General features: G+C 52.2%; 1 protein-coding gene across 9 annotated transcripts in view; it reads left to right on the top strand.

The window, feature by feature from the left end:
• Positions 1–15,156, top strand: part of PCNT (pericentrin) — a 106,569-nt gene that overhangs the window by 73,693 nt on the left and 17,720 nt on the right. For all 9 annotated transcript variants that reach the window (XM_018052426.1, XM_018052438.1, XM_018052480.1 and 6 more), the window contains 9 exons: positions 893–1,606; positions 2,468–2,564; positions 4,379–4,533; positions 9,205–9,399; positions 10,513–10,686; positions 11,295–11,490; positions 12,236–12,458; positions 12,747–12,897; positions 13,338–13,751. In XM_018052426.1, coding sequence (XP_017907915.1) covers positions 893–1,606; positions 2,468–2,564; positions 4,379–4,533; positions 9,205–9,399; positions 10,513–10,686; positions 11,295–11,490; positions 12,236–12,458; positions 12,747–12,897; positions 13,338–13,751 — 2,319 coding nt within the window. The remainder of the gene's footprint in view (positions 1–892; positions 1,607–2,467; positions 2,565–4,378; positions 4,534–9,204; positions 9,400–10,512; positions 10,687–11,294; positions 11,491–12,235; positions 12,459–12,746; positions 12,898–13,337; positions 13,752–15,156) is intronic.

Raw genomic sequence — 15,156 nt, forward strand, 5'->3', positions numbered from 1 at the left:
TGTTGTTACTGTTGAACACTGAACCTTTTTAATCTTACTAATGTAAACCTAGAAATCGTAGTCTCCTTCCTTCTCAGTATTTGTTTCTGTTGTTGTTGTTCTTGTGGGGTTGTTATTTTTATTTTGGATTGATGTCTCTGTGCAGAGGATCAGCGTGAGATATAAACTTGGGTTCTCAGGTCTTTTCTGAGCCTATTGCTTTTTCCAAGGCACATGTAGTCACTTTATAATTTCCTCTGCATATGCAGTTGTTTTTGAATGTCCTAGTTTACAGTTTTTCCCCAAAGAGGAAAACACTTTGGTAGGCATAAGAGGGCACCAGTCCTTTCAATCCCTTGGAAGTCATTTTCGCCAGGTGGGCAGGTGCAGCAGGCTGGCTGTCTCTGCTCCTCTGATCAGGAGCAGCAGTCAGAGCGCCACTCCCAGTTTTCAGAGAGCAGCCCGCCCTGCTTCCTGCGGATGCTTCAGGGCACGTGCACAGCTGCCCCCAGGCCCTGGAGTGGGGGTTGGGTAGTGCTTCTGTGCTAAGAGCTGAGAGCGGTTACCCTCTAGTCCTTCAATAGACTGCAGACTTCCAGAATAGTCGTATTGGACATGTTCTGCCAGTGTGGCTGTCTTCCAGGTGGGAAAGGGGCCCCTGGTGCTGCCTGCCCTACCATCCTTCCAGACTGTCTCCAATGGTTACCTTAGGGAACAAGTTTTAAGCTTTGAGCCCTTCGTGGGATTTTTAAAAGCTTAAAATCTTAAAGAGTCTAGAAGGACAAAGGGCTCATTGTGGAACCACATCCTTAATTGTTCAGACAGGCTCTGAAACTGGCTCATAAATCACAGGCAAATGTGACAGCATGAAATCCAGTCATTTTACTATATGTGTGTTCTTCCTTACCTGCAGGATAAGGGAAAACTACTGGAAGATTGTCGGCTACAGAAAGTTGATCTCATAGCTCAGGTGAAACAACTTCAAGAAAACCTGAACCATCTGGTGTGTTCCATGAGCTTCCAAAACATCGAGATGGAGGACTTTAAATATCAGCAGGCATTGGCATCCCCATGTGCTTTAGAAGATGGTTTGAGTGATGGTTCTGATAACCGTGAAGAAACTGACAAATCACCTCCTATTGATACATTTAACATCTTATGGGATCTAGCTGAGGTCACTGGAAATTCAGATTCATTGATAAGAAATGAGCCAGATGCTCCCGCGGGAGAGCCGGTCACTTTGCGGGACAGGTCACTCTGCTTGCAGGGCCACCTGCGTGGGCGCTCCCGGGGCCTCACCTGCTCCCAGGGGTCCAAGCCCTTGAAGAATGTGCTCAAGACGATGGACCTGTCCCCCTGGAGCTCCCCTGAGGTTGTCAGGGAGGACTCAACCCTTGAGCCCCCGCCCAGCCTGCCCCTGACACCCTGCTCAGATGCCCTGAGCCTGCACAGCCTGGACACCTCGCTTTGGGATGGGACAAGCACCCACCTGCTCCAGGCTGCTCAGTCGGGGCAGCTTTGTTACCCGGGCGAGTCAGCTGCAGGAACAGCCCCTAAGTGGGTAGGGTCTCCATTGGCTGCAGACAGCGCTCCCTCTGCGGACCACCATGCTCAGCGGGTGCCTGTGGTAAGTCCTGATCTGGGTCCATGTGCTGAAGGCCAGTTTGTTCACACTGGGCTGTGTTTCTGTGGCCGGTGGAGTCACAGCTGCAGCCATTGTTGGCTCACCTCTTGAGGTGGCCATCTGGCCAGGCGTGGGTGAGCAGTTGGCACTCCCTTGGTCAGCAGTGTAGGGACAGTCAGCGTTCTGCAGGACGGACCCAAATCTATAATAGGAACATCCAGAGCACTTGGGTTGTTTTTTACAGTACATGAAATGCATTAGTCTTACTCAGATCCACTGCATGCCTGAGTTGGCTAAGTCACACTGGCTTTGGGAAGTGTAGTCACAAACCCATCTTCATGCGTGGTCTGCATATCAGCTCTTAGTCTAGAATATGTTTTTTAGGTTTATGTTCAGTTGTATTTCATGTTTCACAGGCTCTACATATAATGTAATCAGTTTCAAGGACACTTCAACATATTATTTTGGGGTTAGATTATATTTTATCGAACATAGTTTTGAGATCTGTGTATCATGGATTAGATGAAAATTATAGGATACATGCAGTTTGAAGTATCCGTGTATTACCATTCCATATCCATATGCTCCCATTTCATATCCATATGCTACCACACATCGTGCAAAATTTAAAAAATCTGAAATACTTGCCAGTGACACCTTTAAAATATTCCTGGAGAACTGTAGATGAGTTTGATTAAAACAAATATTATGACCTTGTGTCCACCAGCTTTGAACCCTTTTTTGTTTGAGTTCTTTGTGGGAAGGTGATAAATTCAGGTCTTAGAAAGTTTCCATCTGGCAAGTTCAATTCTGTGGTATAAAACATCATTTTGTGACCATTTAAAAATCTGTGTGTTTGAACAGGAGAAAGATGTTGAAGATTTTATCATAACATCTCTTGATTCTCAAGAAAAGTCAAGATCACCTCCTCTCGGGTTAGAAGGAAAAAGCGATGGAAAAAGTGAGTCAGCCACAAACTTTGTTTTCACAGTTTCATAGCATAGACTGGCCCGCGTCTCTGTGTCTCTGCATCTGTCTCTGTCTCCCCCCGGGTTTGTGTTCTGTTACTTGAGGACCTGAAGCCATTTTATTCCTGAGAAGGTCACATGTATTTCGTGGGGTCCAGTCCACAGCACTGTACTCACGTCAGGACGTCCCCCTTGGGGCAGCATCTAGTCCACAGACGTTCCTGAGGTTTTGTCCTGTTAGTGCCCTTTACAGAAACTAGCAGCGGCCAGCACCATGAATCCAGATGTCCTTTGCAGGGTGGAGACTGGAAGGCAGGCCAGGTGCCAGGCACAGAGCTCCGGCCATGAGGATCCCTGAGGTCCTCGGCAGGCCTGTTGGCGTGTGTGAGCATGTAACAGTGTCTCTGAGGGAATCGGAAGCACAGTAATGGTGCCGCGCTCTTCCTGCAGATCAGCTCAGATCCTGTGGTCATATTGCCAGTCTGCATCTTGTTCCTTCTGAACAGCCCAGTGTCCTGGGTAGGTTCTCAAGACCTTGGAATGGTCTCTTCTCATGTTCAGATCCACTTAGCCTCTATCGATGGTTCTTGGTGGTCCTGCCTGTATCGTCACAGCAGTGGTCACTGCACCATGGCTCCCTAACCTCACACTTTCTTATATAATTGTTACATTTTTATAAGTGAGTTACCGCAAGGTGTTTTGACGTTTTAATGAAGTCCTCCTTGGCTCCCGGGGTGCTTTTGATGACAGGGCAGCGATGAAGTCTGGATCGAGGCCGTGTCAGCATTCGCAGCTGGGGGCCAGCTCTTTCCAGCTGACGCTCTTGCTTCTCCCCGGCAGCAGCTGCGCGATGTAACAGTGTGAGCGGCTGCAAGGTACATCGCCATGCAGCCTCTTGTCCACTGTCCTGAGGACGCCACATTCAGCTTTCAGAAGTTCACTCTAGTGTTTGTTCCTAAATCACAGCTTCTAGTTAAATTGACAGGTCTCCGCCTCCTGGCAACAACCCCGCCCACATCCTGCCCTGATCCCTGCAAGCCCATCCTGCACCCTCTGCCCCATCACCAGCCAAGAGAGCCTGCACTTCAAGGACATGTGTCCAAGTGCGGCTGTGCGCTGCCCTCCACGGCCTTCCCCATGTTGTGGATGTGGTCCTTGCCTCGGATCAGACCCCTTGTCCTTCTGTTCTCTTCAAGTTTCTGGAGAAAAGTGTGTGCAAGGTGCTTTTTGTACAAACGTTGACATCTTCCTGATTTGAGGCTTGGGCTTGACTGTGGGCGGGCAGGCAGGCAGGTTCCTGCAGAGTTTGGAGCCTGTGGTCCTGGGCCTGGATGTGGTGGGTGTAGCTCCTGGCCCCAGAGCATGTCATCCACCTGAGAATGCCTCTTACTCCCTGGGTTGTCTCCCCTGAGCTTCCTCTCTTCTGTCGTCTTCGTTCTTATTGACTACATGTTGGACCTCCTGGACTTAAAACTTTATTTTCTCTTTTTCCACATCTTTGTATTCTTGTTCTCGTATCCAAGAGAATTTTCAGAACTTCTTAAGCTTCCTACTGTTTGAATTCTGTTTTCTGATTCTTCCTTTTCCCGTGAGGCTTCTATTCCCCTTTCTGAATGACACTGCCCTTGTCACTTCTCCGGGAATGTCAGTTTTTCTGATGTTTTCTGTTAGCTGCCTTGACTCTGTTTTCTTCTGACTCTCTGTCTCTGTTTCTCTCTGTCTTTTGCTGTGTTTGAGTGCTCCTTGGCACATGTGAGAAGTTAGACTTCTGGGCCAGTCCAGCCCTGACTGTGCAGTGTGTTTCCAGGTGGCGGTGTGGAGTTTGCAGAACCACTGAGCCAAGATTCGGGAAGACTGGAAGCTCCCGCTGCCAGCCCTGCAGCACCCCTCATCACCCCCAGGGACTGCCGACGGCCGCTGGACGCCATGAAGGAGAAGGAAGTCCATCCGAAGCAAGTGAAGGTAGTGGCTTTGGGGACAGGCCAGCTCAAGGGGCCTTCCCTCTGGCCGGTCAGTACCTGTACGAGCCTCAGCCCTGCTCTGACTTTGTGCCTTGTGTCGTATTTCTGGGAGGAGAGATGCTACTGTTGGGAGGGTCATAGGGACAGTTGTCCCAGGTGGGTACCCTGCTACACTGGAGGGGCCACAGCCATGCTTGGGGGACCGGCGCCTCCCATAGTGCCTGTCACAGCACAGCACACACTGGGCCTGCCTGCACAGCGTCGTCATGAGTCTCAAGACAAAACTTGATGTGTGTCCTGAGTCTAGTTCAGGTGCTAGAACTCACAGCCCTGTTTGGGAAGCAGGTGTGGTTCTTGTTTATTTGGCCTTGGAGGCTTTCCTGAGACGACCTGGGGGCTCTGTGCCAGGGCACCCCCAGCTGGGCACCCACAGAGGCAGGAGGGGCTGTGCTCTGCAGGCTCAGGAGAAACCACCCTGCTCTGCTGCAGGCCCGTGGCTCACAGGTGTGTTTTCATCCTTCCCTGAGTTTGCACGAGGTGCTGTTCTTTGCTCTTGAGAAGGAAGATGGTTGCTCTTTGCTCATACAGCCCCAAAAGAACATGTGTTTGGCATCGCATGCCACGGGCACACCAGGATGTTGCCATATTCCCACTGCTGCTGATCTCAGGATGGTGGGAACGACAGGGGGTCCAGTGAGTCTCTGTTCTGCAAGCCCTGTCGGTCACCCTGAGCCACCCCTTGGGCAGCTCCTGGGTCCCAGGGCTGAGTCCGTGTTGGCCTCTCACAGCTGTGCTCCACAGGAGCTCTCGGGTCAAGCTAGTTCTCTGTGATGAGGAGAGATGGCCACCCCATCGGTGTCCAGGGATTTAACCTGGAGGCAGAATATAAACATTTTTCCAGCTTAGCTGACACATGACAGCGTAAGGAGTTACATGTCTGTGTTGCGAAATGACCACAGTAAAGTCAGTTAATGCTTCCCCTGCCCTGAAAGGCAGAATTTGGGGGGAACTTTTCTCAGGTTTTCTTCTGTCTTCACTTTAGAAATCTTTTTATGGCAAAACCATTGATGTAAACTTGGCTGAATAAGTAAATATGTCACTATTCCTTTTTTTTGTTTCTCTTTGGCCGTGCTGGGTCTTCCTCGCTGCTGGCGAGCTTTCTCCAGCTGCAGCGCCGTGCTGGGTCTTCCTCGCTGCTGGCGAGCTTTCTTCAGCTGCAGCGAGCTGGGGCCACTGTTCGCTGTGGGGCATGGGCTGCTCTGGCGGCTTCTCGACAGAGCCCAGGCTCCAGGCACGCAGGCTTCAGGCCTTCAGTCGTTGCGGCTCGTGTGCTCTAGAGTGCTGGCTCAGCAGCTGTGGGACTCGGGCTTAGTTGCTCCACGGCGTCTGGGATCTTCCCAAACCAGGGATCAAACCCATGTCTCTTGCATTGCAAGGTGGATTCTTAACCACTGGACTACCAGAGAGCCCCTATTGTCCTGTTTTATTCAGGTAGTAAGTGTCCACAAAGAAAACAATTTTGATGTTAAGTAAAATTTTCTTTGAAATTCTATTCAAAATGATACTGTTTTTATTCCTGTAAGAATTGTAGTTGAAGTAATGTCTTGTAGCTGTTTCTTCTTCTTTTCTTTTTTAATATTCCTCAACTTTTTATATGATATAAGACCTTAAAAACACATTTCTGTTAGTATTTCCAACCCAGGAAACCTCATATGAGGATTCGTAATTTTTAAAGAAGCCATTTGGTTGTTAATCACCATGTTCTATGCTTAGGCTTTGACACTTAGTATTTGATACTTAGGAATTAGAAATGAAAGAAAGAAACAAACTCAGCAAAGCCCTTTTCGGAAGTGCTGAGGTGGTAGGAGAGAAACTCGGGAGTGGTCACCCCGAGACAGCTTATCCTGTCAGTTGGAGCCCAGCTTCCATGTTCCCTGCCGGCTGCCCCCGCCGTGCCTCGCTGTCCTCAGCTGGGGCGTGTGGCCCTCTCGCCCTGGGGCTGAGTCTCAGGAGCATCAGGCAGTCATAGCTCGGCCTGTCCTGAAGCTGGGGACACTGGTGAGGGTCCTGGTGGCGAGGGCAAAGGACCTCATTCGTCACCACTGTTCTTTTCCAGTGTGTTTTTCAGAACATGTGGCTTCTCATCATGTGACCCACGGCCTGTGGGCCCCCTGTCCACTTGACCCTCCCTGGCTCCACCCCTCCTTTCCTGTGGCTGCTGTTTGCATCCATTCTGTGTCATGTACACTGTTTTTTTAATGTGAAATTGTTTTAGGGTGTTAAAGATGACTGCTTTCAAGATAAACATATATTGTGGTATCCAGCATATTTCAGTTTTTTGGCCACATCATTAGAATTAGAGGAAAACCTGTTTCTATTATAGTTGAGTGACTAGTTGTCCTCTGTCACAGGCCTCCAAGTTGCTCTTTTTGCATTTCCCTAAGGTGCCCTTGTGGAGCCTGTGTGTGCGTGGCATGGGCTCGGTCCTGGCACCCAGATGTGATGTTGTAGCTCCAGCTTCTAGGAGGACGGCCCTGGGTGGGGGCTGCCGCCTTCCGCTCTCAGCTTCTATGGATAGGACAGACAGCTGGCAGGTGTGTCCCATATCCCATGGCTCTGTAACCACCCCTCCAAATTCCAGTGGTGTGGAAGACCCTTCCTATGCTCACAGACCCCGTGGTGGAGACTCTGGCCGACCTGGGGCACGGGAGGGCTGCAGTAGTCAGTGGTCGGCTTGGTACTGTCTGCAGGTGCTTTGCCGAAGCACGGGTGACTGTGTGGCCCTCGGGTCTTCCTCCTGGAGGGCAGCTTTGGTCCCAGAGAGCCATGGAGCCACCTGGCATCATGCTGACCTGGCCGTGGATTTCCCTGAAATGAGTTGTCCACCTGAGGGAGCAGGCGGGACGCTGGATTGTAGGGTCTCTCTCGGAGCAGCTCACACGGGAATTCACTTGTCTCTGACAGTGGTGGTGGTGGTTGTTCAGTCGCTGAGTCGTGTCTGACTCTTTGCAACCCCATGGACTGCAGCTCGCTAGGCTTCCCTGTCCTTCACCATCTCCCGGAGCTTGCTCAAACTCATGTCCATTGAACCAGTGATGCCATCCAACCATCTCATTCTCTGTTACCTCTTTCTCCTCCTGCCTTTAATCTGTCCCAGCATCAGGGTCTTTTCCAATGAGTCAGCTCTTCATGTCAGGTGGCCAAAGTATTGGAGCTTCATCTTCAGCATCAGTCCTTCCAATGAACATTCACGGTTGATTTCCTTTAGGATTGACTGGTTTGATCTCCTTGCTGTCCAAGGGACTCTCTAGAGTCTTCTCCAGCACCGTAATTCGAAAGCATCAATTATTTGGCACTCCGCCTTCTTTATGGTCCAACTCTCACATCTGTATATGATTATTGGAAAAACCATAGCTTTGACTATACAGACCTTTGTTGGCAAAATGATGTCTCTGCTTTTTAATATGCTGTCTAGGTTTGTGATAGCTTTTCTTCCAAGGAACAAGTGTCTTAATTTCATGGCTACATAAGAAAGCTGAGTGCTAAAAAAAATCAATGCTTTTGAATTGTGGTGTTGGAGAAGACTCTTGAGAGTCCCTTGGACTGCAAGGAAATCAAACCAGTCAATCCTAAAGGAAATCAGTCCTGCATATTCATTGGAAGGACTAATGCTGTAGCTGAAGTTCCAATACTTTGGCCACCTGATGGGAAGAACTGACTCATTGAAAAAGACCCTGATTCAGGGAAAGATTGAAGGCAGGAGAAGGGAACCACAGAGGATGAGATGGTTGGATGGCATCACCAACTCGATGGACATGAGTTTGAGCAAGTTTCGGGAGCTGGTGATGGACAGGAAAGCCTGGTGTGCTACAATCCATGGGGTCACAAAGAGTCAGACAGGACTGAGCGACTCAACTGAACTGACGGTCACTGTTTGCACTGATTTGGGAGCTGAAGAAAATAAAATCTGTCACTGTTTGCACTTTTCCCCCATCTATTTGCCATGAAGTGACGGGACCAGCTGCCATGATCTTAGTTTTTTGAATGTTGAATTTTAAGCCAGCTTTTGCGCTTCTTTCACTTTCATCAAGAGGCTCTTTAGTTCTTCTTCGCTTTCTGCCGTAAGGGTGGTGTCACCTGCATATCTGAAGTTATTGTTATTTCTTCCTGCAATCTTGATTTCAGCTTGAGCTTCATCCAGCCTGGCATTTCTTGTGATGTACTCTGCATGTAAGTTAAATAAGCAGGGTGACAATATACAGCCTTGACATACTCGTTTCCCTATTTGGAAACAGTCCGTTGTTCCATGTCCAGTTCAGTTGCTTCTTGACCTGCATACAGGTTTCTCAGGAGGCAGGTAAGGTGGTCTGGTATTGCCATTTCTTGAAGAATTTTCCACAGTTTGTTGTGATCCGCACAAAGGCTTTAGCTTATCAATTAAGTAGATGTTTTTCTGGAATTCTCTTGCTTTTTCTGTGACCCAGTGGATGTTTGCAAGTTGATCTCTGGTTCCTCTGCCTTTTCCTCTGACTGTTATAGGAGGAAAGTTTGGTCAGAGCAGTGGACTCTGTTCAAAGGCTGTGGGGCAGCCTGGTGAGCCTTCATGGGTGACAGTAATGGTGAGAGGCTTCACGCCTCTTTTCCTTCTTTATGAAATGTTTGTCTGTTTCAGGCTTTGCTGCAGATGGTGTGTGATGAGAGCCACCACATCCTGGCCCTGTCCGAATACCGAGGACCCCCCCACATCCTGAGCAGGAGTGAGCCCAGTGCCCCCCTCGAGTGCCTTCCAGTGGGGGGCCAGGACCTGCTGGAGGCAGTGCCTGCTCCCAGGGAGCATCCCACCCCAGGATCCCAGAAGGGAGAGAAGGTACAGGCCTTCAAGGTAAAGAAGAGAAGCAGTGGGCATGGACCAGTCAAGAAATGGGAGTAAAGGGACAAGAGGCAGGTCAGCGATAGGCGGGGATGCCGTGCCTGGTCAGCCACTCTCTCACTTGCATCCTGTGGGCTCCAGCCCCATGTCAGCACCTTCCTGACCCTGTTCAGGCAGGAGAGGCTGGGGGAAGAGGCGCGACAGCTCATGATGGAGATGGGTGTTGGGGCGGGGTCCTCGACCACAGAGTCTCAGTGCCCACTCCTTGACTGAGGGGCAGCACGGAGCTGAGGGACAGAAGCTGAGTCCCCATGCACAGGGAGCTGGCTGGCCTTGGAGTGTGGCTGCAACAGTGGGCAGACCCCGAGCTTTAGGGGAAGGGGGCAGGCGGGCCCAAGCTCGCCAAAAGGCAGCCAGCCTATGCATGGTCTATACAGACACACCTGCGCACACACACACACACACGCACGCACGCGCGCGCACACACACACACACACCACATAGATGCACCTGCATGTGTGTGTGCTCGAACACACGGCCTGGCCTCCCCTAGCCCAAGGTTTGTGTACACAGACACATATGCAGACACACTCAGGCTCGTTTACACAGATACACACACACACACTTCAGGGCCTGGCTTCTCCTAGCCCCAGGGCTCATGAACACACTCATACACGGGCACACACACGACTCAGAGCCTGCCCTCCCCTAAACCTGGGGCTAATGTACACACATACACACAGATACATATACACACTTAGGGCCTGACCTCCCCAAGCCCTGCAGCTCATGGACACACAAACATATGCACGTGCACACACACTGACTCTTGGCCTGGCCTCCCCTAGCCCCTGGGCTCGTTACACACACGCGCTCAGGGTCCAGCTTCCCCTAGCCCTAGGGCTCTGGTATAGCAGTGGGAAGAGGTTTGCTTGCTGGCGTGCGTTCCGTCTTCACCGGGGTTGAAGGGTTCTCTGCCCCCGGAGGTGCTGCTTGCTCCTCCTGTCCAGGGTGCTTGAGGTCTGCATGTGTCCCTGTCAGTCAGGTGGGTCCTGTTGAACCTGCAGGATGCGTCTGTAGGAACATGGGTTTTTTGCTTCAATATTTTAGGCATCTTCCAATGTGGGCCTGGACTGGAGCGGAGACTTCCTGCAGGCTGTACAGGGGGCCTTTGAGAAGGAGCGGGAGATGCTGAGAGTGGAGCTGTGGCCCCAGCTCTGTGGCTTGGGCCCTGGGGGCTGCGGCTCCCTGCTCGAGAGGCTGGAGAAGGTGGTTCATGAGCAGGTGAGCTGTGCCCCCACTTCCCCCGCAGCCAGTGCTGACACAGAGGGTGACAGAGCGTGCTTCAGGGGTGAATTGCGGTTCCTGTATTTCACCTGACCTTAGAGGCAGTGACTACTCCTTTTTAATGCATGAATTCCATGAAATGGAAAATTCAATGCATTTATCTTCCTTTAGTATCTCTCTCTGTTCTGAAAATAACTGTTCTTTCCCTGAAAACAAATCAGCAATTCTAGGCAGCCCAGCCACAGGTTATGAGCGCTGAGCCCAAGGTCAGAGGGTCTGCACTGTAAGGCCCTGGGAATTCTGTTCCCGCCAGCCTCCCCAGCTCCCTTCTCCTGCCCCGACCCTCTCCCCGGCAGAGAGGGTCAGGGTGCATGGCAGGTGTTGACCTGGCCCAAAAAGTGAGACCAAGATGCTGGGGGAAGAGCCTCATGCGATCTGAGGGTCTGAATGCCACTGTGCCCACATTCACACCACACAGTCGCCACAGACATCCTGTGGCAGCGATCCTGGGAGCAGGGGCTGCTCCGGCCCAGCCCCCAGCCCTCGGGAGCCCCTCTCCTGCCGTGTCTGACGTCCCCCTACCCTGCCTCTTCCCCCCGTCTCAGGGGGACCAGCAGGAGAGGTCGTTGGAGCGCCTCTGCCTGTCAGACAGGAGCAGCCTGCTGTCGGAGATCCAGGCTCTGCGGGCCCAGCTGCGGATGACGCACCTGCAAAACCAGGAGAAGCTACAGCAGCTGTGCACGGCGCTGACCAGCGCGGAGGCCCGAGGGAGCCGCCAGGAGCACCGGCTGCGCAGGCAGGGTGGGTGCGGCCCCGACGCTCACCCGTTGGCTGGTGCGGTCGCAACGGCCAGCCCCTCCTCTCCCCGGGCCACCAAGTGCATGGCCTGCGAGGCGCCCTGGAGCTTGCACGTACACCTCTGGGCTGAGTTTGCGAGTGTTTTGCACCTCTGTTCCTGAGGTCTATAGTTTTTTTCTTCTGATTTCAGTGTCAGGGTGATGTCAGCCTCCGCCTTAGTGTTTGGAGAGTTCTCCAGCGAAGCCATCCAGGCTAGATTCTCTGGTGGGAGAAGTGGCAGATGGGGTGGCATTTCAGGGTGACCACGGATGGTCACACCAAGCTTTGTGCCCTAGGTAGGGTGGGCTCTATGCAGGTCCATCTTGGCTGAACTCCAGCCTCTGTCCCTAGAAGACCAAGGCCTGAACAGCACAGGGGTCAAGAGGGCATGTGTCCCTGCCCCGTCGCATTACATGACCTGCCTGGCTGGCTGGGTGGTCCCACTTGTTCTCCCCCAGTGTGTCTTTGGATGCTCAACCAGCCATGAGGTAAAGCTGGCGGTGGTGTGAGCAGAAGGTGTGTGTCCTTAGTACCCTGGTGTAGTTGTAAACAGCAGCTTCAGGGTCACAGAAATTTCCTGTCTCCCCCTAGCCCCTCAAAGTGAACGTATTCCATCCCTGTTAGTTTGTTACTAATGGTATGCTAGTCATTTGTTTGTTCACTTTGGACTCATGAATAATGCTATTTTAATTCATTTAATCTTTCTTAGTTGAATTATTGGCGTATAAGGTCGAGCAGGAAAAATGTATAGCAAGCGACCTGCAGAAAACCCTGAACGAAGAGCAAGAGAAAGCAAATAATGTCCGAAAGCTGCTGGTGGCAGAGCAGAACGCTGTCAGAGACCTGAAATCCGAGCTCTGCGAGTGTCGACAGGACAATGAGCGGCTGCTTAAGTCCCTCAATGACGTGCAGAAGGAGGTCCTCCAGATGAGGTGCGGCCCTCCTGCAAGGCTCCCCCTTCTAGCCGTCCTTTCTTCAGGCTTCTGGGCAAAACTCAGTGCACGTTGCATGGTTCTTACCACCTTCTTACCAGCCTTGAAGTGAAAGTCGATGTCTGGAGCAGGTTTCCCCCCATGTCCTAATTGGTGTGGGGGAGTGCTGCTCTGCTCCCGTGGGTTGGTAGGGGGTGGAGACTGAATGCACAGCAGGGCCCGCCCGCCGGGTCCTGGGAGCCCCTGGCACTGGCCCACGTCCCTTTGAGAGCCCATGTCTCCACTCAGGTCGATGCTGGATAGTAAGGAGAGTGACCTGCAGGCAGCGCTGCAGCAGCTGGAGGGTGAGCGCATGAAGGAGCAGGCCCTGCAGAGCCAGCTAGAGGAGGAGCGGCTGCAGCACATGCAGAGAGAGGGCCAGAGCGCCAAGACCCTGGAGGTGACGGGGGTCAGGCCCTGGGGCTCGGGCTGGGGCTGTGAGGGGAATCCCTGTGGGCATAGACACGTGCGGCCCCCACCACCGCCACACAGTTGCTTCTGCAAGGCCAGTGCAGCTTCAAAGCCTTGTGGGTGTCCCACCTGTGTACCGAAGAGGCGGTGCCAGCGCCCCATGGCAGCCATGTGGCAGTGCGTAGGGGTGTCCCCCAGGCCTGGAAGAGCTGAGCACCATGTGGGGTCCAGGGCTGCAGGTTTGAGCAGGAGGCAAATTGGGTGGTGGCCCTGTGCTCGGAAGAGCATCTCATCCAGAGTCACAAGGTGGGTGGTTACTGCTTGTGCCCCTTCACCCAAAGGAGAGTGTCAGAAGCTCTGGCTGTGAAAACTGGCTAGATGCTGTTGCTCTTGGTTTGATCTTTCTCTCCTCACTGTTCCCTGACGTAGGAGTTAAGGGCATCTTTGGAGCAGCAGTGCGCCCAGAGCAACCAGCTGTGTGTGGTGCTGAAACATGAGCAGACAGCAAAGGACAACCTGCGGCAGGAGCTGCAGATTGAGGCATCACGCTGTGAGGCGCTGCTGGCGCAGGAACGCGGCCACATGTCTGAGCTGCAGCGGAGTCTGGAGGCCGAGCGGGACCGCGCACGCGAGCTGTCAGAGGCCCTGCAGCACGAGCGCGTCCTGACAGAGCGGCTGAGCCGGCGGCCTCAGGAGAGGCCTCCGCACCAGGTGCTGCTGCAGAAGCTGCGGGCCCAGGAGGAGCATGTGCGCGAGCTGGAGGTGGCGCTGGAGGCTGCGCAGCGGCGCGCCCTGGAGGCTGAGGCGCGCGTGCACCGCGAGGAGGTGGAGCGGGAACAGGAGGTAAGTGCTGCGCCGAAGACGCCTCCGGAGACCCTGCCTGGAACACGGGAGAGGCCGGCGTGGGGCCAGGGACGGGTAGAGCAGGATGCATGCAAGGACGCGAGGACGGGAGCGGAGCTGAGGCCCAGCCGAGCGGACATGCAGCCGTGGAGCAGGTGGCAGAGAGACAAGGAGACGCTGGTGAGCGCGCCTGTGCTGGCCCCGGGCTGCCCCTCGGCCTGGTCGCTGCAGCCTGGTGGCAAGTGGAGGCCAGTAGCTTGTGGCCTCCTACCCTGTTCCTTCCCGAGGTTGTTGTGGATCCTCAGGCCCAAGCAGGTCCATGTGTCTCTGTGAACGGCGCTTTGGCTTCTGTGTTAAGACCCTTGGGATCTCGGTAGGAATTGCACTGAGTCTGCAAAGTGTTCTGAGGGTGGTGTCTGCTCAACAGTGTTAGGTCTTCCCATTGCAGAAATCTCCATTTATTTGCTCAGTTGCTTTATTTAGGTTTTTGTTTTATCACTTCAGGTAGTAAACCTTGCATTTCTTTTATTTATTCCTAAATGTTATATTTTGATGCTGCTGTAAGTGGTGTTATTTTTTACTCCTGTTTTCAGATTGCTTGTTGCAACCGTGTAGCAATGCAGGTTACTTCCGTACTTGGATCTGGTGTCTTGCCACTTTGCTGAACTGGCCTATCAGTCCCAATATTTTTAATAGATTCTTTGGAATTTTCAACATTGAAGACCATGATTTTTGCAGAGAGGCATAGTTTTGCTTGTTCCTTTCCCACCTGGAAGCCTTCTCTCTTCTCTTTGCCTGATTGCCCTGGCCAGAACCTACAAGAGTGCTGAAGCAGGCGTGAGGGCACGGGTCCAGCCCCATTGCCGATCTCGGGGGAGCAGTCTGTCTTTTAGCACTGACTGTGATGGTGGCTGTTTGATTTTTGTCACTGCCCCTTATCAGAGGAAGCTCCCTTCCATTTCTAGTTCATTCAGTCTTTTCTAGTTTAATGTTGAGAGTATTGGAGGTGTTCTTTCACAGTCTTTTGAGATTTTGCGCTTCCGTTGTGCTTCTGAAGTGATGGATTTTCATATGTTCAGCCGTCCTGGCCCTCTTGGGCTGCATTCCTCTTGAATTTGTGCAGTGCTTAGTTGTTCAGTCATGTCTGACTCTCTGCAACCTTATGGACTCTAGGCAAGAATACTGGAGTGGGTTGCCATGCCCTCCTTCCGGGGATCTTCCCAGCCCAGGGGTCAAACCCAGGTCTCCCACATTGCAGGTGGATTCTTTACCCTGGTGGCTTAGAAAGTAAAGAATTTAGTGTATAATTCTTTTTAAATTAGTGCTGAATTCAGTTTGCTAGTATTGTGCTAAGGATTTTGCATTTATATTTATGAGCAATATTGTTCTATAGTTTTCTTGTTTT

Source organism: Capra hircus, chromosome 1 (genome assembly GCF_001704415.2).
Source record: "Capra hircus breed San Clemente chromosome 1, ASM170441v1, whole genome shotgun sequence".
Classification (NCBI taxonomy): Eukaryota; Metazoa; Chordata; class Mammalia; order Artiodactyla; family Bovidae; genus Capra; species Capra hircus.